At 45.1% G+C, this 27,158-nt stretch overlaps 1 protein-coding gene across 2 annotated transcripts in view; it reads left to right on the top strand.

Annotated features, from left to right (window-relative positions):
• The first annotated feature begins 432 nt into the window (after nt 1-432).
• Nucleotides 433-27,158, top strand: part of kremen1 (kringle containing transmembrane protein 1) — a 116,041-nt gene continuing 89,315 nt past the window's right edge. For both annotated transcript variants that reach the window (XM_021606620.2, XM_021606619.2), the window contains exon 1: nt 433-753. In XM_021606620.2, the coding sequence (XP_021462295.1) occupies nt 672-753 (82 nt within the window). In that variant the 5' untranslated portion in view covers nt 433-671. The remainder of the gene's footprint in view (nt 754-27,158) is intronic.

Below are 27,158 nucleotides of genomic sequence, written 5' to 3'. Positions count from 1 at the left end.
TGAGTTACAGAGCGCTTCAGAGAGTTTCAGTGAGTCTTGCACATCAAGTCAAACTAAACCAAGGTCTTGGCTCTGTGGTCACTAAAGATCCCAAGGCATCTGTGACAGTAGGGGTGTTAACCCCAGTGTCCCAGGCTGAATTCCAACTTGACCCCTCATCTATTCTCAACCTTATTCCCTGATAAAAGAAAGTGGAATGAATGAACCAGTGTTATTGATGTGTTATTATTTTACTGAGGCACTAAAACTGCTCTGACATGCAAACCCTCAATGACTCCCAATTTACTCGCTCTCAATTTAATTCAATGGGCTTTATTATCTCTCTCTCTCACACACACTCTCACTGCCCAACGCTGCAGGTTGAATCCATTGCCACGATTTCCTGTCACATGATTCGAAATAGGATCCCCTGCTTGCTTTCTACTATCTCTCTTGTGTCTGTGTGTTGAGACCTGCCTGCCTTGGAGTTCACTTCACAGACTTTAAACGCGAACTAGGAACGACACCTCTACCCACACAAAACGACTGGGCGCATCAGTCCGCATCAGGCTGCGTTCAGAACAACAGTTCACCTGCGTCCGAAGCTCTGAACACTCTCTGCTCCGTTCGGGAACACGACTGTACCCTACCCAAGACAAGTCCCCGCTCTTTCTTTCTCAAAGACTGGAGCGATGGATTCATTTTTGACAATTACTGCTGCCCTTCTACTAGTTGGGTTTCTATCTTCGACTGCTTCCAGACAGTTCGACACTGGTAAGTTGATCAGAAACGTATTCTGCTGTTGTTTCTTCTCCCAGTGTGTGTCTTTATCCAACACATCCGCTACCAGAAGCCGTTTAAAAGTTACGAGGTACGCTGCGTACTTTTTTGAGCCGCCTGATAATTTCCTCCCTAGACGCTCAATGGAAAGATGAGGCTATTCGTGTGAAATTCTTTGCGGATGTAATTTACTGTATGACTGAATTTGTGCACATATCGTAGCCCGTGAATATGCTACAATGTTCTGCACTTGTAGCGTACAACAGAGCATTACACATAATTCTTTCTATGCGTCTCCCGACCTGTCTACTGGAATGTTTTGTACAGCCTACTGTACATCGTTGCAGATGCTGAAAGGCTGCTGCTACCTGTCACTGGTTAAATTCAGAAAGCAACAGAAATTCAATTTTCTTATGACAAATGTGTACAAATTATTCAATATAGGCTACTGTAATAATATTCAATTATTGTAATATAAAGTAGGCTAATAATGCAATATTGTCCAAGGTATCGGGTTGACAGTGGGCCAGAGTCATTGGCTGTTATTTATTTCATTCCTTATGAATGGGTTGAGTTGGCTACATTGTAATACAACGTGGACTCCCCACAGTGACATTGGATTCCCTCGTTTCAAGAGAAAAATTAAGAATTGTAATATTTAATATTGATGACCACATAAGCCAACATTTCTGGTGCTGTAATGTGTGATGTGTTTAATGTCTACACAGAAAATCCTCCTGCTTTCCTCTTATTTTTTTTCTTTCTTAATTATACTTTTTTGATTCCAATGAGAGGTTTGACCATCTGGGCTACATATGTTAGTGCTCCCATGTGTACCTATGTATTACCACTGTAAGCAATGGTATTCCCCCTCTTTGCCTGCAATGGACAGAGAACCCTAGTCCAGAATACTGAAGTCTGGCCTAAAGTATTCTGTATGTTAACTGTACAATATCTATGTACCCTCTGCATAATAGATATTGGGTATATAATCATATTTTATACATCCTTTGCATCTGGAAAATCTGTTCTGTTTTCTGTTGCATATTTGTTATAGAGCAACTCAGTGCGGTGATGATGTTCTGTCTATTTTGGATGTTTTCACCCAAATACATTTTAGATCAAGTAGAAGGAACGTTTCCGAGTGTAGACAACACGCACGCATGCACGCACACATACACAAACACATCACACACACACAGAGTTTCCTGTGTGCCACTCATACAACTTGAATTCATGCTGAAGCAAATTGTCCTTTTATATCTTGTCTCCTGTACAGTACAGAGAGGGTCGTCATCCCTACTGTAACTATGCAGTAGGGCAGGGTTTCCCTAACGTGGGGTGCACATATTGGTTTTTACCCTAGCACTATACAGCTGAGTCAAATAATAAAAGCTTGATGATGAATCGGTTATTTGAATCAGCTGTGTAGTGCTAGGGCATAAACCAACACATGTACCCAGGGGGGCCCCAGGACCGAGTTTGGGGAAAACCCTGCAGTAGGACATTTCCATCGTAAAGGACCCATGAGCACCAACATGTGAGGTTTATAGGAGCATATCACATTGGGTGTCAAATGAAAGCTAACTGAAGGTCTTTATACATTTCTCTGTCTCTGTCTCTCTCTCTCTCACTCTTTCACTCACTCTTTCACTCACTCTTTCACTCACTCACTCACTCACTCACTCACTCACTCACTCACTCACTCACTCACTCACTCACTCACTCACTCACACACACACACACACACACACACACACACACACACAGTGTGAACCTCCCCCCATCCAAAAGACCCTATTAACTTCATTTTGGGGAAATGTTTACTGTATAGGGGATGCATTTCCTTCTTGTTTTGACCTTTTGGGATTATTTGTGTATTGAGATTGTATTGCTGCACTAAAGGAGCTAGAAACCCAAGCATTTCGCTGCACCTGCTGTAACATCTGCAAATCTGTGTACACAACCAATAAACTTTGATTTGATTTGTTACATACGGTACATCTCTGATCCTGTCAATATCAGATAAAAAAAATAAAAGCTTAATTGTCACCATCATGGTAGTACATCCAAGTTATCATCATAGTAGTACATATATCATACTTTTATGTTTCTACTTTACAGACATACATTTCGTTTTCAAAATCTGTAGTAAACTAATCGGTTTACATGTAAATATCTATAGGTTTATCAAACATTTAAGTGATTATAAATTAAGAGCAGTCCCATTAAGTAACAGTAAAATGTAATTTAACAAAAGATAAAAGAATCATATCAAAAGTAATGTGCGCATTGCGTTATGAAAGGTAATTACTTTATATGAAAATGTATTGCAATGCGAAACATGTATTTCTAGATGATACACTGATTAAGTTTGGTGAAAAATCTACTGTATGATTTTGTGTTGTACTTAGTCAATTAAAAATGTACATAGTGTTTTGAAACAACTACTTTTTTGATGGTCTGTTTGGAGTTTTGTACTAAGAGTGGTGAAAATGTACCATATACTTGTGAAAATTGCACACACAAAAAAGTGATAACATTTTTTTTTTAAACGTAACGTTCACACTGGACCAAATCTGAACTTATGTTTCACAAGTTTGGATAGCACAGTACAGTAGAATACAGTACAACACAATAAAGTACAAATACAATATAGTACAGTGAGTAGAGCACAGTAGAGTACAGTCCGATACAGTAGTACAATACAGTACAGTAAAGAAAAGCAGAGTATAGTACAGTAGAGTCCAGAATATTCTACTGTACTCTACTGTACTGAACTAAATCGACTTTACTGCACTGTACTGAACTCTACCCTACTCTGCTGTGCTGTATTGTACTGCACTCTACTCTACTGTGCTGCACTGTGTCAAAACTTGTGAAACATGAGGAGAATGACATTCATATCTATAATTATGCATTTCTGTAGTGCAGATCAGGGACCCATGATGTAATTATGTTAGCATAATTCCGTTACCGGGTGTAAATCCAATTCACTTACTGTAGTTCAATAACCAAAATGGATTTTTTTCAAACTCAAGGTGCCATGTCATAGCTGACACCCCATTCTTTCTGCAGAAATCTTTGAATCTTAATTTAGGGAGGATATTTAACAGAGGTTTTGGAAAACGTGGTCACATAAACACCTGAGAGACATTTGACCGTAATTCTACTAAAGTTAGCATTTTCACAGTTCTTCCAAGAAATTTGTTTTTGTAAATTTTTCAGTGGACATTGTTAAACGTAGTCCTTGTGCATTTTTTTTTTTTACAAATTTAACTAGGTTAGTCATTTAAGAACACATTTTTATTTACATTGACAGCCTAGGAACAGTGGGTTAACTGCCTTGTACAGGGGCAGAATGACAGATTTTTACCTTGTCATCTCAGCGATTCGATCTAGTAACCTTTCAGTTACTAGTCCAACACTATAACCACTAGGCTACCTGCCGCCCCAAAGAGTTGAGAGTTGCATAGAGTTGCATAGAGTATGGCTTGTTAAAATCAATGTTTTTTTGGGGCATAATTCAATTTCCGTAGAATTGCCAAGCACAGGCTTACTGTGTCGTAGGTGTTGAAGGAAGATATATAGCTGAGGCTTAAACACTCATCATCTCTGCCTCCTTTTTACACTTACTGCGTCTCAAATGTCACCCCTATTGCCTATACAGTATAGTGCACTTCTTTTGACCAGAGCCCAAATGGGCCCCGGTCAAAAGTAGTGCACTATAAAGGGAATAGGGTTCCATTTGGGACGCACACATTGGCTTTCAGAGCTGAGTGTCTTTAAGGGCTTTATATACGGGCCCAGCCGCTTGGACTCCGACATACCATTCTCCTCTCTAACCAACCAGGAGCAAAGCTCAGAGAGAGAAAGTTTGCTTGGCAGCCGCAGAGACACTCGTACACACAAATGGAAGTCGTTTCATGTCAAAGCTGTAACAGTGACGTTTTGAGTTTTGCTGAAAGCTGAAAGATGGTGATGTTTGCTTTCGCGGTGTGTGTGTGTCGGGCCCTATGAACAACCCGGAGCCTGTTAAACTGCAGTTATTATTCTGTTGTTGACGTTTGTGTTCGGGGGAGTCGAGAAGCAAGTTCAGGGAGTGACTTTTAATAATAACTAACACAAGGAACAAAACAAGAAACACAAGTTGCGTACAGACATGAAACAACGGAACAGAAACTATAACGCCTAGGGAAAGAACCAAAGGGAGTGACATATATAGGGAAGGTAATCAGACAGGTGATTGAATCCAGGTGAGTCTGATGAGGCTATTTGAATCAGCTGTGTAGTGCTAGGGCATAAACCAACACATGTACCCAGGGGGGCCCCAGGATCGAGTTTGGGGAAAACCCTGCAGTAGGGCATTTCCATCGTAAAGGACCCATGAGCACCAACATGTGAGGTTTATAGGAGCATATCACATTGGGTGTTAAATTAAAGCTAAAAGTCTATATAAAAGGCATAGATGCATTTTTTTCCACCATTTTCCACCTTAAAAATTAGGCATAAGTAAAGGCATTGATTTCTGGATAAACAGATGGAAAAGGGGTCTTAGAAAACATCTGCCAGAAAAATTCTTAAAAAGGTTTCAGAAATACAACAAAACAAAACAAAAATCATAACTGCAAGGCCAGCTGAATATCTTTGAGTGCATGTATGGCCATTCCCGTTGCCGACAGGTGTATAAAATAGACAAACATTGGCAGTAGAATGGCCCGTACTGAAAAGTTCAGTGATTTTCAACGTGGCACTGTTATTTGATGCTACCTTTCCATCAAGTCAGTTCATCAAATTTCTGCCCTGCTAGAGCTCCCCCGGTCAACTGTAAGTGCTGTTATTGTGAAGTGGAATAGTCTAGGAGCAACAACGTCTCTGCCACGAAGTGGTAGGCTACACAAGCTCACAGAACGGGACCGCCGAGTGCTCGGTTGCAACACTAATTACCGAGTTCCAAACTGTCTCTGGAAGCAACGTCTGAACAATAACCCTTCGTCGGGAGCTGGGTTGGGTTTCCATGGCCGAGCAGCCACACACAAGCCTAAGATCACCATGCGCAATGCGAAGCGTTGGCTGGAGTGGTGTAAATCTCACTGCCATTGGACTCTGGAGCAGTGGAAACGTGTTCTCTGGAGTGATGAATCACGCTTCACCATCGGGCAGTCTGGCGGATGAATCTGGGTTTGGCGGGTGCCAGGAGAACACCACCTGCCTGAATGCATAATGGTCTGGGGCTGTTTTTTATGGGTAGGCCCCTTAGTTCTAGTGAAGGAAAACCTTAACGCTATAGCATACAAATACATTCTAGACAATTCTGTGCTTCCAACTTTGTGTCAACACTTTGGGGAAGGCTCTCTCCTGTTTGAGCATGACAATGCCCCAGTGAACAAAGTGAGGTCCATACAGAAGTGGTTTGTCGAGATTGGTGTGGAAGAACTTGCCTGTCCTGCACAGACCCCTGACCTCAACCCCCTCGAACACCTTTGAGATGAATTGGAATGCCGACTGCGAACCAGGCCTAATCGTCTGACATCAGTGCCCAACTAATGCTCTTCAGTCCCCACAGCAATGTTCCAACATCTAGTGGAAAGCTTTCCCAGAAGAGTGGAGGCTGTTATAGCAGCAACGTGGGGACCAACTATATATTAATGCCTATGATTTTGGAATGAGATGTTTGACGAGCACGTGTCCACATACCTTTGGCCATGTAGTGTATTTTTCTGCATCACAACATTAGGCTTGGACAGTTTACTGTTGAAATTGAACCCTAACCCTTGCAGGGGTGCATGCTACGCCACTGCCTATGACTATACGTTATAATTATACTTATCGTTAATGAGCTCGAGGAGAACAGAGGAGTTGATTCTGATTCGATAACCCTCACAGCTATCCTCCAATCACAACGATTATTCAAATATTGTAACTCTTCACTTTTTTCTTCTTCACAGAACAGGTTGGTATCCGGTTGCTAAGCAACTGTTTTTTGTTTGTACATGCAAAACCAGTCTGTCAAAAGTTGTAAGTGCTAGCTCATGTCTAAATTCTCCCACTCAATACATACTGCAATTCCAACCACAAAATGTAGGCCTCAAAATCCAACAACTTGCCTAGCTAACAGCTACATGTATGTTTTTTACTTTGTTATAATTCAAATTCTGTTTTTGAGGCTCCACATGTTGTCATGGAAAATATTCATATTATTTCCAACTACCAACTCCACCTGCATATAGAACGTGGATGCCAGTCTCTCTGGCAATGACATTTATCTTTGATTTATTTAAACTTTATTTAACTAGGCAAGTCAGTTAAGAACAAATTCTTATTTACAATCACGGGCCTACACCGGCTAAACCCAGTCAATGCTGGGCCAATTGTGCAACGCCCTATGGGACTCCCAATCACAGCCAGATGTGATTCAGCATGGATTTGAATCACTCAGATGCAATGCCTTAGACCACTGCGCCACTCGGGAGCCCTGGAGAGAAAAAGAGTGGAATGTTAGCTAAAAAGACTGGTACCCAGACTAGAGACATTCAATCCCCTCCTGGATCCAGATCCCTGTTGCCTAAATTGCTTTTATGAGTCCCAAAAAATGTATAAAATAACACCCCTTGTGTGCACTTCCGGTGTAGGTGTTTGACGAAGGAATATCTGAGGAAAACGGAAGGCGACTGAACTGTCAGAAATAAGGCCTGGTGAAAACATGATGTGGTTATCCAGGCAGGATATTAGGGGCAAAATGTCATGGCGTTTGGAATTGATTGAACAGGAGAGAGCGTTAGGTTTGCCATTACTTATCTTGTGCTGTGAAGTCTCCATAGCGATGTAGAGATGCGTGATCTAACTTGTAAGACTGAGCTAATGTGACATGTTAGGAGTGTTCTCTGTTCAGAGAGAGCATCTGATTTGCTGCATGTGAAGCAACAGCATGACGTTCTGACATCAACTGCATTTAGATGAAAATCATATAAAGTAGAGGAGTTTGGATTAGTGTCAATATGTATGGTGTGTGGAGTATATGTGCTTGTGCTCCTTTGTGTGTACGTGTGTGTATGCTAGCCTAGCGGTTAAGACCGTTAAGACCGGAGTGAGGAGAGTGAGTGTCTAGTAATGGATTTCCTTCCAGTCCAGACTGACTCCCCTAGCTGTCTCTGTGAGAGCAGCAGAATTTGGCAACCAAATGGCTTTCTCCTGCTACCTAAGTCTACCATATCTGGCAACGTGACCCCTCGCTCCTACTCCGACTCCTGCTCTGTCAGGCAATCTCACCACTCTCTCTTGCTCTCCCCTGCGCCTGCTCCGAGACGCATCCTGGGCCAGGTTAACAGCAGAACACAGCCTAGTTCACAGAGCCTGCACTCTGTCAGGAGCATCGCAGAGCAGACAGCCAGATACATTACTGGCCTGGAGAGGAGCTGTGTGTGTTGTGTTAGTGTGTTGTGTTAGTGTTAGTGTGTGTGTGTGTGTGTGTGTGTGTGTGTGTGTGTGTGTGTGTGTGTGTGTGTGTGTGTGTGTGTGGCCAACAGCGCACAGTGTGGTAACCGATAAACGGTCCACGCTAGGTTGTAACTGTTTGTGTAATGTTTTTTTCTCCCACTCTGGCAAGCAAGCTACAAAACAGACACGGATTAATGGGCTTTGTGATGACTTCTCAAGTTTCTGGCTCAAGTTGTGTGTGTGTGTGTGTGTGTGTGTGTGTGTGTGTGTGTGTATGTGTGTAGAGGAAGGGTCTAGGCCCTAAGACATCCAGTGACTTCATAAACTCCCCATGTTCCTGCTCAGGTTTTAAAGGGGTCACCACACAACGCTAAGACCCGGGGGTCTCATGTCCTCACCCCTGACTCCCCTTTCCCCGTAGTCTCCCTCCTTTCTCCCCCGTCCAACCCAAGTGTTGCCTCCTCTCCCCCCTCTCTCGCCCTTCTCTCTCCCCCTCTCCCCCTCTCTCCTACTTTCTCTTTCCCCCCTCATCCTTCCTCTCCTCCATCCCTTTCGCTCTCTACCCCCCTACAGCCCAGGTGTTGCCTCGCCCCCCTCATCCCCTCACTATTCCCTGGGTCAGTATCTAGTTAGGTCCCTCTCTCTATTCCTCTCGTAACTGCCGCCCATGCACCATATGTTTTGACTGGGTTATGACTGTTTGACTAGGATGGGGATGGAGATGGGGATGGAGATGGAGATGGAGGTGGGGATGGAGATGGAGATGGAGATGGGGATGGAGATGGGTATGGGGATGGGGATGGGGATGGATGTGGGGATGGAGATGGAGATGGAGATGGGGATGGAGATGGGGATGGAGATGAGGATGGGGATGGAGATGGAGATGGAGATGGGGATGGGGATGGAGATGGGGATGGAGATGGAGATGGGGATGGAGGTGGGGATGGAGATGGGGATGGAGATGGAGATGGGGATGGAGATGGGGATGGAGATGGAGATGGGGATGGAGGTGGGGATGGAGATGGAGATGGGGATGGAGATGGGGATGGAGATGGAGATGGGGATGGGGATGGGGATGGAGATGGAGATGGGGATGGAGGTGGGGATGGAGATGGAGATGGGGATGGGGATGGGGATGGGGATGGGGATGGGGATGGGGATGGAGTTCGGGATAGAGATGGGGATGGGGATGGAGATGGGGATGGAGATGGAGATAGGGATGGGACTGAAGTTGTATGTGTCCCAAATGGCAGCTTGTTCCCTATGTAGTGCAGTGGATTTGACCAGGACCCATAGGGAATAGGGTGCCATTTGGGATATAGCCGATGATGGGGCTGTAGGGGCTGGGTCCTCTTTGAAGATAACAGTGAGGCTGTCGGGGGGGATATGTGACCATGTGTTGGCAGGAGGAGGGAGGGATAGAGATAGAGAGGTAGATGGAGACAGACGGGGGGACACAATGCATGTGTGTGCGCGTGCATGCGTGACCGCATGCGCGCGTGCATGCGTGACTGTATGCGCGCGTGCATGCGTGTGCGCGTGCATGTGTGTGTTTAACCCATCTTGCTCAGCACAGGGAGTGTCAGGGGGTTATAGGCTTCATATGTGGCCCTTGTGGTCCTTTTTTTAACCTCTTAGCCACGGATGGGCTTCAGTGCAGCAGACACTGGTGACCCACTGAATGTATGTGGAGCGGTGTGCTTGTTTGTGTGCTTGTTTGTGTGTGTGTGTTTGTGCGCCTCTCGTCTCCTTCCTCTCCTCTCCTCCTCTCCGATGTATAATCAGTGCATCCCCCGGCCCCATATGTTGCCCTCATAAGTCTTTGATGGAAAGCCAGAAGATGTTCACTTCAACAGGGAAACAAAACACACTAACTAAACTAACACCAATATGTTTCCAGATAGAAGTCCGCTAGTCTCCAGTCCATGTGGTGTTTGTTTACAGCACACAACAAAGAGAGACCGCAGCCTTTTATCACTGTTGTGCAGCACGTGCCAGGTGATGCAGTTACAGTATGGAATTCACAACTAAATGTTTGCCAGGTTGATATCTTATGAAGTTTAGTTCTAAAATGTGCTAAGTGCTCTGCAGTTGTTAATCTGTTTTGCAAATTTCATTTTTTTTGCGAAATCAAGCTTTTCTTGGTAACAGCAGAGAATTCCCTCCTGGATCAACAGCTCTGTTGTGTAATATTTGTCTTGTGCGTGCAGCAAACTGTGAGTAGCATTTTTGAGTTACTTGTGTAACTTTATTAGCTGGGACGTCTGTCCTGCGAATAGTTTAGGTCAGAGACTATATCAAATGTTCGCAGTGCACTCGTTAGCATTTAGTTAGCATTCTCTGTGAGATTTGACATGTACTTGTTAGCATTGCTAGCCTTCGGATTACAGCGGTTTGAAAAAAAGAGCCCCATTTGTTCAGTGCCGATATTACCAAATATCCCAAGATGGCACAAGGTCAGAATGAAGGTATGACAATCTGGATACCGCCCAAACCTAGCTGGCACACTGCAGTGAGAGATCAGGCTGGGCATTACTAGCAGCTTAGTACTATAATATGCTAGGATCTAATTGCTATCCTATCCCTAGCCTATCTTGTTGTCTCATGCGCTAACCTAGGGGAATCAGGCCATCAGTGCTGTTAGCAATGCTAACAATGTGTTTGCGTGAATGGAGACAGAAGTATTGGGGCTTGGAGAGGTTGTGTTAGGACTTATGAAAGGTAAAGAGTTTAAGGGTGGAGAAGGAAGAAGAGAAGAGAGAGACATGGGAAATGGAGAGATATATAGGTACAGAGAGAGGGAGACCGAGACAGAGCAGATATTATAGTGAAAGAGAGAGTATGAGTGCTCCCTATTTGCCTACATTCCCAGTACTTTGCAGCATGCCCTGACTTGCGACGGCTGCCCGAAGTTCAGTGGAATACTCATATTTATTTGGCTGAAAGTGAGTTCAGTTTGGCTGGAAGTAGGAAACTTTGGTCTGTGTTATGTGGCTTAGCGTCCGGCCGCTGGCCCAGTAGCTACTTCCTGTTGACCCCTGGGTGGTGCCCTGCAGAGGTCAGGTTACGGCCGACGCCCTGGGACAGGCTACCATTGCAACCACAGACCCAGACGGACGGAGCCTTATTGTACACTGTCCTGATCGGGATTATTATTACTATTATTACCAAGCCTGATTCTAGACTAGCTGTAGCTGTGAATGTTTTTTTTGTCATGTTCCTCAGAGGATTTCAAAGGCTTCTGTGTGTTTGATCAGGAGCCCTTTTACTGTCTGTCTGTCTGTCTGTCTGTCTGTCTGTCTGTCTGTCTGTCTGTCTGTCTGTCTGTCTGTACTTCTGTCTGCCTCTTTCTTTCTCTCTCTCTCTCTCTCTCTCTCTCTCTCTCTCTCTCTCTCTCTCTCTCTCTCTCTGTTATTCTGTCTTTCTCTGTTCTTACTCCTTTCCATCTCTTTCTCTTTCACCTTGTGCAAGCCACCCCTGTCATCTTCTCATGTGTCAGAAAGTCTCTGCAAGTCTTTGCATCTCACTTCTTTTCCATTTTTCTTTCCCTACCGCCCTTCCTCCCTCTTTCTTTCCTTCCCCGCCCCGTGTCAGAGTCAGATTCGCTTTCTGCCAGAGGCCCTGTCCTGTCTCATCTCTTAACGTCAGAGACACTTCGTCGGATGAGGAGGCGAATGGGGCAGCTATCCTCTATCTAGGTAGTAGATTGGGGACTTGACAGATGTGATGATTATGTAAAGCGTGTTGTGAGAAGAGAGAAAAGAAAGAGGGCCCCAAACAAGGTGGTTTTATGTTCACTGTGTCACTCAGTCTGGCCTGATCCGGCAAGGCAGCTTTCTGCTCTGCTCTACTCTCCTCTTCTCCTTTCTCCTCTTCTCCTCTACATAGAATTAAGCTGTCAAGCATCTGCTTGGTTCAACACTCTGTGTGTTTTTGTGTGCGCGCACGTGCATGTTAGTGTGAGTGTCCAATGCTCAACTGCCAAGACCGGAGGACATAAACAATGTTTAGGTGATGGGAGTGTATTCGTTGTTCTTTTTTTCTGTCTCTGCTGCCAGCTATGACTTTTCTTGGGACATTTTTGTGTTAAATGTAGGTCAAGATCAATCAGGGATGTTTTCTGCTTGGACATGTCCAATTTCAACTGTACTTCACTGTCCTAACCCTTTAGAACTTGATCTATACTGTTGTTGCGCAATACATCAACATCTCTGCACTGCATTCTCTCTTTCCTTCTCTCTCTCTCTCTCTCTCTCTCTCTCTCTCTCTCCCTCTCTCTCTTCCTCTCTCTCTCTCTCTTATTCTCCTCTCCCTCTATTTCTGTCATTCTCTCTCTGTCTCTCTCTCTCTTCCACTCCTCCTCCATCCCTCTCTTATTTGAATGCCATTATGCACGAGCAGCGTTTGTCACCTCATCGGCCCAGTCTTCTTATGTACCTTGACATTTTGCTTCAGCATTAGGAGCCTCTCCTCTCATCTCCCACTGACATTCTCTCCGGGCCCCGCCAATTCCTACGGGCCCTGGTCAAAAGTAGTGCACAAATGGAGGGAATAGGGTTCCATTTGCAACACAGCCTCTGTTATAGGCCATCAAACTGAAGACACTTTGAGACGTGGCGTGCGCAGCGCAGGGTAAATGCAGATACGCAAAGAACAGTAATGGCATTCCATGTAGCAGCATACATGCCCCGTGCTTTCGGAGAATTCTATCAACTCTCTACAGCAAACAATTGTATTTCATTATTGAAATGCAATTTTATTCATCTGAATGGAATTTTAAAGTACGTTTGGTTAGGATTGGAAGCCCCTGAGGGGAAGTGTGTTTCGATGCATTGGCGAATTACACAAAATAATGAGTTTTTGTGCCTAAGCTTTTGGATTCATATAATGAGTTTAAATCCAAATGCCCTGTTATCAGCTGTGGGCGTGTAGATCAGCTGTGGGCGTGTAGATCAGCTGTGGGCGTGTAGATCAGCTGTGGGCGTGTAGATCAGCTGTGGGCGTGTAGATCAGCTGTGGGCGTGTAGATCAGCTGTGGGCGTGTAGATCAGCTGTGGGTGTGTAGATCAGCTGTGGGCGTGTAGATCAGCTGTGGGCGTGTAGATATGAGGAGAACACACATTGCTATTCGAACTGAGTCAGTGCTCTGATAGGTCGCTGTTAGTAATGTATTCCTATTCTTCCTAGTGTGTCAGGAGAAAAATATCAAGTTATGTGAGACACTGTGGTTCTATATTCCCGGTAAAAAAAACAAAACCAATTGTGTTTGCTTTGCTTGCTTCCCCTTTTAGAATACTATTAATAAAGATGTCATATAGTTGTGTTATTAAGGTCAAATGAACTGTTTACTTTTCTCTCTGGTGTAAACGTATAACATGGTTCCAACATCATAACCCACTAGAGATTGGGAGCTTATTCAAAATAATCACCAGACCAGCACCGAATCCCAACCATGCATTTTTGTGGGCCGAAAACCAATCACACATTGGCCGGATATAGAATTGAATTGCTACTGTGTGTGAGACTGAGGCATGACCTGTTTGTGTCGGTGTTTGTCTATGCACGTGCAAGTGTGTGTGTGTGGGGGGGGGGGGGCATGACCTGTCCTGTGAACTCCAGTCTTTTTATACAAGGGTTGTGTTTGGTCCTCAGCCGGTGACCACTGAAGTCTCTGCTTTGCATCCAAAATGGCACCCTATTCCCTACAAGTGGTATACTTTTGACCAGAGCTCTATGGACCCTGGTCAAATGTAGTGTGCTATATTAGGAATAGGGTACCATTTGGGACGTAGCTTGCTCTCTGTTCCAGCCCTGCTGCTGAGGAATGACAGGCTCAGCCTCTCTAAATACACACACACACACACACACACACACACACACACACACACACACACACACACACCAAATGAAATCCCAGGCTCTCTAAATAAATGGAGAGCAATTTCCCTCCAGCAGGGGCCAGTGCCTCAACTTGGCTTGGCATTTTGTGGCCGAAGAAGCAAATTGTCGCCTTTCCCCTCCTGCAGAAGCAGGGAACACCCACTGACATTGGACAGCAGGGATCTGTGGACAGGCCAAGTGGACAGGGATAAGTAGTAGACAGGACATGGGAGATAACAAGACAATGTCTGCACATCTGTACAACATAGGGAGTGGACACAGCTAAATGGACAGGATACAGACGTGAACAAGGCAAGGAGAGTTCAGGACAGTCAGGGAGTTGACATAGTAGTGGATTGGACACAGAAGTGTGCGAGATATAACAAGGACAGGGAGAGGACACCACTGAGTACACTGAACATAGACATGACTTAGCTAAGTGGACTACTCAGAGTTAAGTGGATTGTGGGAAGGGGGATTGCATTGCAATATCTATATCTATCTACTGAATCAAAGTTGTGTGTGAACTCAACAGACACAATGATTTATGGAAGTGATTAAACCTTGGAGAACCACAGGAACATCTTGGTTTCAGGACCTGGTTTTACGACCCAGGTCTTACCCTGTAAGCCGTTTAACTGTGAGCCAGTGATATCCCATTGCAGCGCACTGAATCTCTTTGAATGTGGCTGAAACTCAATGGGTTTGAAACCTGACCTGACAGGACAAGAGGCCTTGATTTAGCTAGCTGTCTGTCTGCCTCCCTAATGGCATCCTATTCCCTACACAGTACCTTTGACCAGAGCCCTACATGGACCCTGGTCAAAAGTGGTTTACTATAGGGAATAGGGTGCCATTTGGGACACATCCCCTGTGTTCTTGAGGTGAATACATCCAACCTCTCTGAGATGAACAACAAGTTGGTTGAATGTGTGTGTGTGTGTGTGTGTGTGTGTGTGTGTGTGTGTGTGTGTGTGTGTGTGTGTGTGTGTGTGTGTGTGTGTGTGTGTGTGTGTGTGTGTGTGTGTGTGTGTGTGTGTGTGTGTGTGTGTGTGTGTGTGTTTCCAAAATACCCCCAGTGCCACATAGACAGTTTGTGGCACCATCACCGTTCCCAGCGCCGACCGAGCAACCAGGGGCGGTCACACACGGCCGATGCCATGAAACTAGATCCTCAATAGATCCCTGTAATGGATCCTCTTTCTCAGGCATGGTAGTGGGACTGGGATGCCCTCTCGCTACCTTTGACCGGAGACATCTGATTCTCTGTACAGAGGAGCTTCCTAGAGCCTCACAGACCACAGTGAAACATACACTCACACACAAACCGCAGTGATAAGGATTCACTTTCACAAGTCAGGACCAGACATTGGAGATGGCCTGGTAAACACACAAAAGAAAGGGGGCTAAAAAGGCTGGTGATGATCCCTGGTTTAGTTCCTTCTTGTGTTGTGTTTAGGGTTGCAAAGGGAGGGTATAATAATGGAAATGTTCCAAGTTTATCTTTCAAGGATTTTATGTAATCTGTCACAAGACATCTAGTGGCCCTTTTGGGTACTTCAGATGATCACAGGTATCTGTAAAGACCTCTGGCCCTCTGTGTGGCCTTATCACATGTAAAATATAGGAAATAATTAAATAGGATGATTTTTAAATAAAACATTTAATGACAAAGCTGTGAAACATTATCCTACATATAAACCATCAATTTAGTGAATACTATTGGTGTTTAATATGAGTGTCTCACACACTTATTTAATTGACTATGTCAATATGTACAGTTGAAGTCGGAGGTTTACATACACTTAGGTTGGAGTCATTAAAACTTGTTCTTAAACCACTCCACAAATTTCTTGTTAACAAACTATAGTTTTGGCAAGTCGGTTAGGACATCTACTTTGTGCATGACACAAGTAATTGTTTACAGACAGATTATTTCAGATATAATTCACTGTATTACAATTTCAGTGGGTCAGAAGTTTACATAAACTAAGTTAACTGTGCCTTTAATAAACAGCTTGGAAAATTCCTGAAAATTATGTCATGGCTTTAGAAGCTTCAGATAGGCCACTTTACATAATTTGAGTCAATTGGAGGTGAACCTGTGGATGTATTTCAAGGCCTACCTTCGAACTCAGTGCCTCTTTGCTTGACATCATGGGAAAATCAAAAGAAATCTGTCAAGATCTCAGAGAGAAAAAAATTGTAGAACTCCACAAGTCTGGTTCATCCTTGGGAGCAATTTCCAAACGCCTGAAGGTACCACATTCATCATAAACACCATGGGACCACACAGCCGTCATACCGATCAGGAAGGAGATGCATTCTGTCTCCTAGAGATGAACGTACTTTGGTGCAAAAAGTGCAAATCAACCTTGTAAAGATGTTGGAGGAAACAGTTACAAAAGTATCTATATCCACAGTTAAACGAGTCCTATATCGACATAACCTGAAAGGTTGCTCAGCATGTAAGAAGCCACTGCTCCAAAACCGCCATAAAAAAGCCAGACTACAGTTTGCAACTGCACATGGGGACAAAGATCGTACTTTTTTGAGAAATGTCCTCTGGTCTGATGAAACAAAAATACAACTGTTTGGCCATAATGACCATTGTTATGTTTGGAGGAAAAAGGGGGAGGCTTGCAAGCTCAAGAACACCATTCGAACCGTGAAGCACGGGGATGGCAGTATCATGTTGTGGGGGTGCTTTATTGCAGTAGGAACTGGTGCACTTCACAAAATAGATGGCATCATGAGGGAGGAAAATTATGTGGATATATTGAAGCAACATCTCAAGGCATCAGTCAGGAAGTTAAAGCTTGGTCGTAAATGGGTCTTCCAAATGGACAATAACCCCAAGCATACTTTAAGGACAATAAAGTCAAGGTATTGGAGTGGCCATCACATAGCCTTGACCTCAATCCCATAGAAAATTTGTGGGCAGAACTGAAAAGCGTGTGCGAGCAAGAAGGCCTACAAACCTGACTCAGTTACACGAGCTCTGTTATGAAGAATGGGCCAAAATTCACCCGATTTATTGTGGGAAGCTTCTGGAAGGCTACGCGAAACGTTTGACCCAAGTTAAGCAATTTAAAGGCAATGCTACCAAATACTAATTGAGTGTATGTAAACTTCTGAACCACTGGGAATGTGATGAAAGGAATAAAAGCTGAAATAAATAATTCTCTCTACTATTATTCTGACATTTCACATTCTTAAAACATTCTTAAAATATAGTGGTGATCGTAACTGACCTAAGACAGGGAATTTTTATCATGAGTTTAAATGTATTTGGCTAAGGTGTTTGTAAATTTCCGACTTCAACTGTATTTTTTGTAAATGTTTTGGCGTCAAACTGGTGGCAGTTGTGAAAAAGTCAGTAGTTAGAAGAGTTGTAGAGTTAATAGAAAATAATGCCATTGTTGATTAGGTGCTTTTTTCATGAATTAGGCTATTTTCTCTTGAACCATATGTTCTGTCTACTGGAAACTCATGGACAATATGGACACAGAAATTAATACTATGGATGAATCCATTTTTTAAAGTTACGCAAATATGATAGATTGCCATAGATTTTCTGTTAATTTCCCAGATTAGATTCCGATAACTGGTAAATGACCTGTAGCTTTGCAACCCTAAGTTGTGTGGCAGCTTTTGTGCATTGGTTTTTGTGTCCTGGTGTTGTGTGTTTTGTTCACGGGTTATCTGTCGGTCTTTTGTCCTTTTAATATGGTGGTATTGCACCCTTTGCTCGTTGGCTGACCGTGGCAAACAGGAAGATAAAACATCAGGCATTAAATGCATTTAGAGAAAATCAAAGAAATCAAAGTACAGATGAATGTGTTTTGTTGTGGTCCTTTTTAGAAAATGTTTCAGATAAGGGGGAATTTAGTGTGGAGAGAGATAAGAGTGACATTTCGGACCGCTCTCTCACCATCATAGCAGAGAGCCCCAGTTTCTCTCGTTTTTTCCTCAGATCCAATTGGAGTAGAAGCAATATGTGACGATGCAGTCGGAGGAATGCAGAAGGGACAGCCAAGACTTCCATCTGTAGTTTACAAAGATCGGCAAAACAAACATGCGGGGCTTTTTTCTGATGTGCTTGCCACTCACACTCTACTAGCTCCATGCAGCTAGAAAAGAGTCATTGGAGGCAGATGGGGCATGTTTGTGTTCCACGTGGACCCGCTGCTCCCACAACACTCTGACGAAGCGTTCTAAAACGAATAGTTCTTGAACTTGGAACACTGAGTTCTAGAACTATGGAGCTACAGGAACACGGGGTTCTAAAACTATGGAGCTAGAAAAACGGAGTTCTAGAACCATGGATCTAGAAATTCTCTGAGTTCTAGAACTATGGAGCAACAGGTATACTGAGTTAGAAAATTATGGAGCGAGGGAAACTCTTGAGTTCTACATGGCTCTAGAATTCTCCAGGTTTCTTAAGTGCAGCTATGAAGTGCAGTCTATGTAATGTTGTCATATGCCCAAAGGGTGAACAAAATCCAATGTTGGTCTTTTCCAATTACGCCTAATCAAAACACATGACTCACTTAGCCTTACTTAGACGTTTTGATCAAATTATGTCAAATTTCCAGCCGGCACTTCATCCCACTTCTGATCTCATCTGAAGAACAACTATTCCAAAGTAAGCCCATTGGCTATAGAACTCACAAGCTGATGTTATATTATTTCACTGTGGCGAGCGGGTTGGCACTCGGCCGGATGTTGGGTTATTGCAGATGTTCCAATCATTGCTACCCAGAATGCCAAGCTGGCATTACTACGTCCTCCTTACTACTTCCACTTCGGTTCTCAAACTGTCAAACTTCTTACGACAACATATTGGGAAGTTCACCGTAATTCTCTCTTTCCCCCTTTGGTTTTGCGTGGTTACATTAAATCCTCATTGCTTCTCTTTCTTTCGACATCAATAACATTCGTATAATATTGCATATTAACATCTGTATTAGTGTTATCGTTACATGTTCTTGAGGAAACAGTAGTGCTGAGCCATTACTGCGTTTTGAGGTTGTTTTGGTTTGATTATATAAAAATTACTTTTTGGGGTTTTGATTTTTGTTTTTAAACATTAAATGCACTATGCATAATGTGGGTTGAAGGCGGTAACAACACAGAATAAAACAATTAATTAACGTCCCGTGATGGTAGTGACTGCCCATTACTGCTTGTCAATTATTAACCATAGTTTATTCAGATTACTTTTATAAAAAAATATCAGGTGTTTTGTATATTTCATTTGTTTTATTTGATGACTTTATTATTTCATTCCAAGTCATCATCCCATCTTTATAGAGCTGCTGCTTATGCTGTCTGACAAAATCACTATGTTAGTAGTTCTTCAAGGTAAATAAGGCATAATTTATGACTGCTGAATACCAGGTATCAATCACTTAGATCAGGTAGAGATACCTCGTGAAGCAGCTGCTCTATCCCTCTCAATTGTGTATTATTCTGTCTCTTCTATGTAGCAGGCTAAAAGAAACATAGATCGGACAAGTAGGCGTGCGTTGGATTACAGTCATTGTAGTTAATTACCACGTTTTCAGCACTAAACGACGTTGAATATTGTCCTGTTGGAAACTACAACTCCCTACTACATCGATCGCACAGTTCGGGCTTGATTTGATTTATCTCTACAGAAACTGAGCAATGTGCACATTGAGCTCACAGAAAAAGAACCAAAATTGAATTCAAATAATTCAACAGATGTTGGTCAATTAGTTCTTTAAAATCTGAAAAATAACCAAAATGCTGGGTAATCGCTCAGCACTAGAACAGAATAACAGAAAGGAAGAACAAAGGTGAATTTCTCTATTACTGTTGCCTGCATAATATACAGTACCAGTCAAAAGTCTGGACACACCTACTCATTTAAGGGTTTTTCTTTATTTGTACTATTTTCTAGATTGTATAATAATAGTGAAGACATCAACACTATGAAATAACACATATGGAATCATGTAGTAACAAGTAACCAGAAAAGTGTTTAACAAGTCAAAATTGATTTCATATTTGAGATTCTTCAAAGTATCCACCCTTTGCCTTGATGACAGCTTTGCACACGCTTGGCATTCTCTCAACCAGCTTCATGAGGTAGTCACCTGGAATGCATTTGAATTAACAGGTGTGCCTTGTTAAAAGTTCATTTGTGGAATTTCTTTCCTTCTTAACGGGTTTGAGCCAATCCGTTGTGTTGTGACATGGTAGGGGTGGTATACAGAAGATAGCCCTATTGTCACGACTGCTGCCGAAGTCGTTGCCTCTCCTTGTTCGGGCGGTGCTCGGCGTTCGACGTCACCGGTCTTCTAGCCATCATTGATCCTTTTTTCATTTTCCATTGGTTTTGTCTTGTCTTCCCATACACCTGTTTTCAATCCCATTCATTACCTGTTGTGTATTTAACCCTCTGTTTCCCCTCATGTCTTTGTCAGAGATTGTTTTATTGTCAGTGTAGTGTGTTTGTTGTATAGGTGTGCGTCGGGTCCTTGTACCCATGTTTATGTACATTTAGTGTTATGGAGCATACTCCGTGGACTTTATTAAAAGACTCCATTTTACACTCCATTTGACTCTCCTGCGCCTGACTTCCCTGCCACCTATTACATCTACGCATGACAGAATCTCTGACCATATTTATGAAGTCAGCAGGAGAGGACACTATGCCCATGGAGCTGGAGGAACGCGTTCAGGAACAAGCTAGGGAGATTGACGTTATCAGCTCCGTCATGGATCACATTGCCATGAAAATGGATCGCTGGGAGAGACAGGGAGTTTCTCCAGCGCCACCACCACCACAACCGGAATCTCCCGTGAACGATTTTTCCTCTCCGGAATCGAGGATCCATTTATCCCTACCTACGGGATACAACGGAGATACTGCCGGCTGCCAGGGTTTCCTCCTTAAACTGAACTTGTATCTAGCCACGGCCTCCCCAGTACCATCTGACCGTGAGAAGAGTTACGCCCTCGTCTCATGCCTCACCGGGAAAGCCCTGGAATGGGCCAGCGCTGTGTGTAGTAGGGAGGTTGCGGCGCTGGACCATTTTGAGGAGTTCACCCGCCAATTCCGGATAGTATTCGATCACCCACCTGAAGGCAAAGCAGCGGGTGAGCTTCTCTATCATCTGAGGCAGGAGACGAGGAGTGCACAGGATTTTGCCTTGGAGTTTAGGACCTTGGCTGCCGGCGCTGGATGGAGCGACAGGGCCCTGATCGACCATTACCGTTGTAGTCTACGCGAGGACGTCCGTCGGGAGCTGGCCTGTAGAGACACCACCCTCACCTTCGACCAGCTGGTGGACATGTCCATCAGGCTGGACAACATGCTGGCTACTCGTGGACGTCTAGATCGGGGTCTGGTTGTTCCATCCTCCCGCACCCTCTCTCCCGAACCTATGGAATTGGGAGGGATGGTGCGCAGGGAGACCGGAGGGGGTTCCCGCTCGAGCACCATTCAAGGTCGCAGAGAGCACACTGCTGGTCGGTGCCGGGTTGGTTCTTCTGGGAATAGAGAGGGCAGGCAGGGCATTCTGGCGTCACCCCAGGTGAGTAGGCACCATTCTCATCCAGAGCCCTCTGCTGCACTAATGTTTGTCTCTGTCTCTTTTCCTGATTTTTCACTGCATTCCCAGTATAAGGCGCTAGTAGATTCGGGTGCGGCTGGAAATTTCATTAATAAAAGTCTAGCTCATAGTTTAGGGATCCCTATTGTTCCTGTGGATATGCCTTTCCCTATTCATGCCTTAGATAGTCGACCATTAGGGTCAGGGTTTATCAGGGAGGTAACCGCACCTTTGTGTATGATAACGCAGGAGGGTCACAAGGAGAAGATTAGTCTTTTCCTTATTGATTCTCCTGCGTATTCTGTGGTGCTAGGCCTACCCTGGTTAGTTTGTCATAACCCCACTGTTTCTTGGCCACAGAGGGCTCTCACAGGGTGGTCGCGAGAATGCTCAGGTAGGTGTTTAGGGGTTTCCGTTGGTGCTACTACGGTGGAAAGTCCAGACCAGGTCTCCACCGTGCGCATTCCCCCCGAATATGCCGATTTGGCTCTCGCCTTCTGTAAAAAGAAGGCGACTCAATTACCACCCCATCGACTGGGGGATTGTGCGATAGATCTCCTGGTAGACGCTGCATATCCCAAGAGTCACGTGTATCCCCTGTCGCAAGCGGAGACGGAGGCTATGGAGACATATATCTCTGAATCCCTGCATCAGGGGTTCATTCAGCCATCCATTTCACCCGTCTCTTCGAGTTTCTTTTTTGTGAAAAAAAAGGATGGCGGTTTACGCCCGTGCGTTGATTATCGAGGTCTTAATAAAATCACAGTGAAATATAGTTACCCGCTACCTCTGATCAATACGATTATTGAGTTAATGCACGGGGCACGTTTTTTCACAAAATTGGATCTCAGGAGTGCGTACAATCTGGTGCGTATTAAGAAGGGTGATGAGTGGAAGACGGCATTTAGCACCACCTCAGGTCATTATGAGTACCTGGTCATGCCATATGGGTTGATGAATGCTCCATCAGTTTTCCAATCATTTGTAGATGAGATCTTCAGGGACCTGCACGGGCAGGGTGTAGTGGTGTATATCGATGATATTCTGATATACTCTGCTACACGCGCCGAGCATGTGTCCCTGGTGCGCAGGGTGCTTGGTCGCCTGTTGGAGCATGATCTATATGTCAAGTCTGAGAAATGCTTGTTTTTCCAACAATCCATCTCCTTCCTAGGGCATCGGATTTCCACTTCAGGAGTGGAGATGGAGAGCGACCGCATTACAGCCGTGCGTAATTGGCCGACTCCAACCACGGTAAAGGAGTTGCAGCGTTTTTTGGGGTTTTCCAATTACTACCGGAGGTTTATCCGGGGTTTTGGTCAGGTGGCAGCTCCCATTACCTCACTGCTAAAGGGGGGCCCGGTGCGCTTGCAGTGGTCGGCTGAGGCGAACAGGGCTTTTGAGCACCTGAAGACTCTGTTTACTTCTGCGCCTGTGCTGGCTCATCCGGATCCCTCTTTGCCATTCATAGTGGAGGTGGACGCATCCGAAGCTGGGATAGGAGCAGTGCTCTCTCAGCGTTCGGGTACGCCACTGAAGCTTCGCCCCTGTGCTTTCTTTTCTAAGAAGCTCAGCCCGGCGGAGCGAAACTATGATGTGGGGAACCGGGAGCTGTTAGCTGTCGTAGAAGCTTTGAAGGTGTGGAGGCATTGGCTTGAGGGGGCTAAACACCCTTTTCTCATCTGGACTGACCACCGCAATCTGGAGTATATCCGGCAGGCAAAGAGATTGAATCCTCGCCAGGCAAGGTGGGCCATGTTTTTCACTCGTTTTGTGTTTACTCTTTCTTACAGACCAGGCTCCCAGAACGTTAAGGCAGACGCATTGTCTCGGCTGTATGACACAGAGGAGCGGTCCATGGATCCCACTCCCATACTCCCAGCTTCGTGTTTGGTGGCGCCAGTAGTGTGGGAGCTGGACGCGGACATTGAGCGGGCGTCACGTGCAGAGCCTTCTCCCCCTGAGTGTCCAGCTGGTCGTCTGTACGTTCCGTCTGCTGTACGCGACCGATTGATATATTGGGCTCACACGTCACCCTCCTCTGGTCATCCTGGGATAGGTCGGACGATGCGCTGTCTTGACGGGAGATACTGGTGGCCCACTTTAGCTAAGGACGTGAGGATTTATGTTTCTTCCTGCTCGGTGTGCGCCCAGTGCAAGGCTCCTAGACACCTGCCCAGAGGTAAGCTACAACCTCTACCCGTTCCTCAACGGCCGTGGTCACACCTGTCGGTGGATTTTTTGACCGATCTTCCACCTTCACAGGGTTACACCACGATCCTGGTCGTTGTGGATCGGTTTTCTAAGTCCTGTCGTCTCCTCCCTTTGCCCGGTCTCCCTACGGCCTTACAAACTGCAGAGGCCCTGTTTACACACGTTTTCCGGCACTATGGGGTGCCTGAGGATATAGTGTCTGATCGGGGTCCCCAGTTCACATCAAGGGTCTGGAAGGCGTTCATGGAGCGTCTGGGGATCTCGGTTAGTCTTACCTCAGGTTTTCACCCCGAGAGTAATGGGCAGGTGGAGAGAGTTAACCAGGATGTGGGTAGGTTTCTGCGGTCTTATTGCCAGGATCGGCCGGGGGAGTGGGCGAAGTTCGTGCCCTGGGCAGAGATGGCTCAGAACTCGCTACGTCACTCCTCCACTAACCTTACTCCCTTTCAATGTGTATTAGGGTATCAGCCGGTTCTGGCTCCTTGGCATCAGAGCCAGACCGAGGCCCCTGCGGTGGACAATTGGTTTCGGCACGCTGAGGAGACCTGGGAGGCAGCCCACGTCCACCTTCAGCGTGCCATAAGGCGCCAGAAAATTGGCGCAGACCGTCGCCGCAGTGAGGCCCCAGTGTTCGCACCAGGGGACAGGGTCTGGCTCTCGACCCGAAACCTGCCCCTTCGCCTTCTCTGCCGGAAGCTGGGTCCGCGGTTTGTGGGGCCGTTTAAAGTCCTGAGGAGAGTGAACGAGGTATGTTATAGGTTACAACTACCCACTCATTACCGTATTAACCCCTCGTTCCATGTGTCTCTCCTCAGGCCGATGGTGGCTGGCCCGCTCCAGGAGGCTGAAGTGCGTAATGTTCCTCCGCCTCCTCTAGACATCGAGGGGGTTCCGGCGTACTCTGTTCGATCCATTTTGGATTCGAGACGTCGGGCGAGGGGCCTTCAGTACCTCGTGGACTGGGAGGGGTACGGGCCGGAGGAGAGATGCTGGGTTCCGGTGGAGGACGTGTTAGATCCTTCCATGTTATCAGAATTCCACCGTCTCCATCCGGATCGCCCTGCACCTCGCCTTCCGGGTCGTCCCCGAGGCCGGTGTCGACGCGCAGCTGGAGCCGCGCGTCAGGGGGGGGGTACTGTCACGACTGCTGCCGAAGTCGTTGCCTCTCCTTGTTCGGGCGGTGCTCGGCGTTCGACGTCACCGGTCTTCTAGCCATCATTGATCCTTTTTTCATTTTCCATTGGTTTTGTCTTGTCTTCCCATACACCTGTTTTCAATCCCATTCATTACCTGTTGTGTATTTAACCCTCTGTTTCCCCTCATGTCTTTGTCAGAGATTGTTTTATTGTCAGTGTAGTGTGTTTGTTGTATAGGTGTGCGTCGGGTCCTTGTACCCATGTTTATGTACATTTAGTGTTATGGAGCATACTCCGTGGACTTTATTAAAAGACTCCATTTTACACTCCATTTGACTCTCCTGCGCCTGACTTCCCTGCCACCTATTACATCTACGCATGACACCTATTTGGTAAAAGACCAATTCCATATTATTGCAAGAACAGCTCAAATAAGCAAAGAGAAACGACAGTTCATCATTACAAGACATTAAGGTCAGTCAATTCCGGAACATTTCAAGGACTTTGAAAGTTTCTTCAAGTGCAGTCACAAAAACCATCAAGCACGATGATGAAACTGGCTCTCATGAGGACCGCCACAGGAAAGGACGACCCAGAGTTACCTCTGCTGCAGAGGATAAGTTCATTAGCTTCACAGTTCATGTAACAGACACATGTCAACATGTCAACTGTTGAGAGGAGACTGCGTGAATCAGGTCTTCATGGTCGAATTGCTGCAAAGAAACTACTACTAAAGGTCACCAATATTAAGAAGAGACTTGCTTGGGCCAAGAAACACGAGCAATGGACATTAGACCGGTGGATATCTGTCCTTTGGTTTGATGAGTCCAAATTTGAGATTTTTAGTTCCAACCGCTGTGTCTTTGTGAGACACAGAGTAGGTGAATGGATGATCTCCGCATGTGTGGTTCCCACCGTGAAGCATAGAGGAGGTGTGATGGTGTGGGGGGCTTTTCTGGTGACACTGTCTGTGATTTGTTTAGAATTCAAGGCACACTTAATCAGCATGGCTACCACAGCATTCTAAATCGATACACCATTCCATCTGGTTTGCACTTAGTGGGACAATCATTTGTTCTTCAACAAGACAATGACCCAACACACTTTTTGACCTATTTGACCAAGAAGGAGAGTGATGGAGTGCTGCATCAGATGACATGGCCTCCATAATCAGCAGACCTCAACCCAATTGAGATGGTTTGGGATAAATTGGACCTCAGAGTGAAGAAAAAGCAGCCAACAACTGCTCAGTATATGCGGGGACTCCAAGACTGTTGGAAAAGCATTCCTCATGAAGCTGGTTGGGAGAATGGCAAGAGTGTGCAAAGCTGTCATCAAGGCAAAGGGTGGCTACTTTGAATAATCTCAAATATAAAATATAAAATAACACTTTCCTGGTTACTACATGATTCCATGTGTGTTATTTCATAGTTTTGATGTCTTCACTATTATTCTACAATGTAGAAAATAGTAAAAATTAAGAAAAACCCTTGAATGAGTAGGTGTGTCCAAACTTTTGACTGGTACTGTAAGTGATTAAATTGTTTTTTGAGAGCACTTGAATGCCAGGTCACACTTGACTCACCTCAGTTCAGGCCCTCTATTTATCCTCCCAGTCCGGCCCCATCTTCCCTTAGGCCTGTAATCAAGCAGGGGCCCAGAAAGAGAGAGGAAAGGAGAGGGAGGGAGATGAGGGAGAAAAGAGAGAGAGGTAAGGAGGGGGTCTTTGTTTTGAAACACACCTGTTTTCGATCGTCCTGTTTGTGCTCATGTTGGCTGGCATGTCTGGTATGTTAATTACATGTGGTTTGGGGTAAGGAGGCTCTGGCTTTGAGCTGTTTCAGGGGCATGTGTGTGCAGCTATTAGCCGCTCTCTGTTCTCTCTCTCTCTCTTTCACTCACTCACTTCACTCACTTAGTTAAATAAAGGTTAAATAAAGAAATAAAAAATAACTTGCTCACTCTCTCTCTTTGTGAGGTGTGTTCGCGATGTTGCAGTGAGGCTTTGGCTAGAGTAAGAGGGGTTTGGGAGATCCCTGGAGATAGATGAAAGTGTCTCTGATAGCGAGGAAGGAGAGTTGAAGTTCACAAAGATGCCTGTGGGACTTCACATTTTGGACACACATTCAACCTTATGGATCAATAT

The sequence above is a fragment of the Oncorhynchus mykiss genome, chromosome 6 (assembly GCF_013265735.2).
Source record: "Oncorhynchus mykiss isolate Arlee chromosome 6, USDA_OmykA_1.1, whole genome shotgun sequence".
Lineage (NCBI taxonomy): Eukaryota > Metazoa > Chordata > Actinopteri > Salmoniformes > Salmonidae > Oncorhynchus > Oncorhynchus mykiss.
This window is presented reverse-complemented; position numbering and strand designations above follow the sequence as displayed.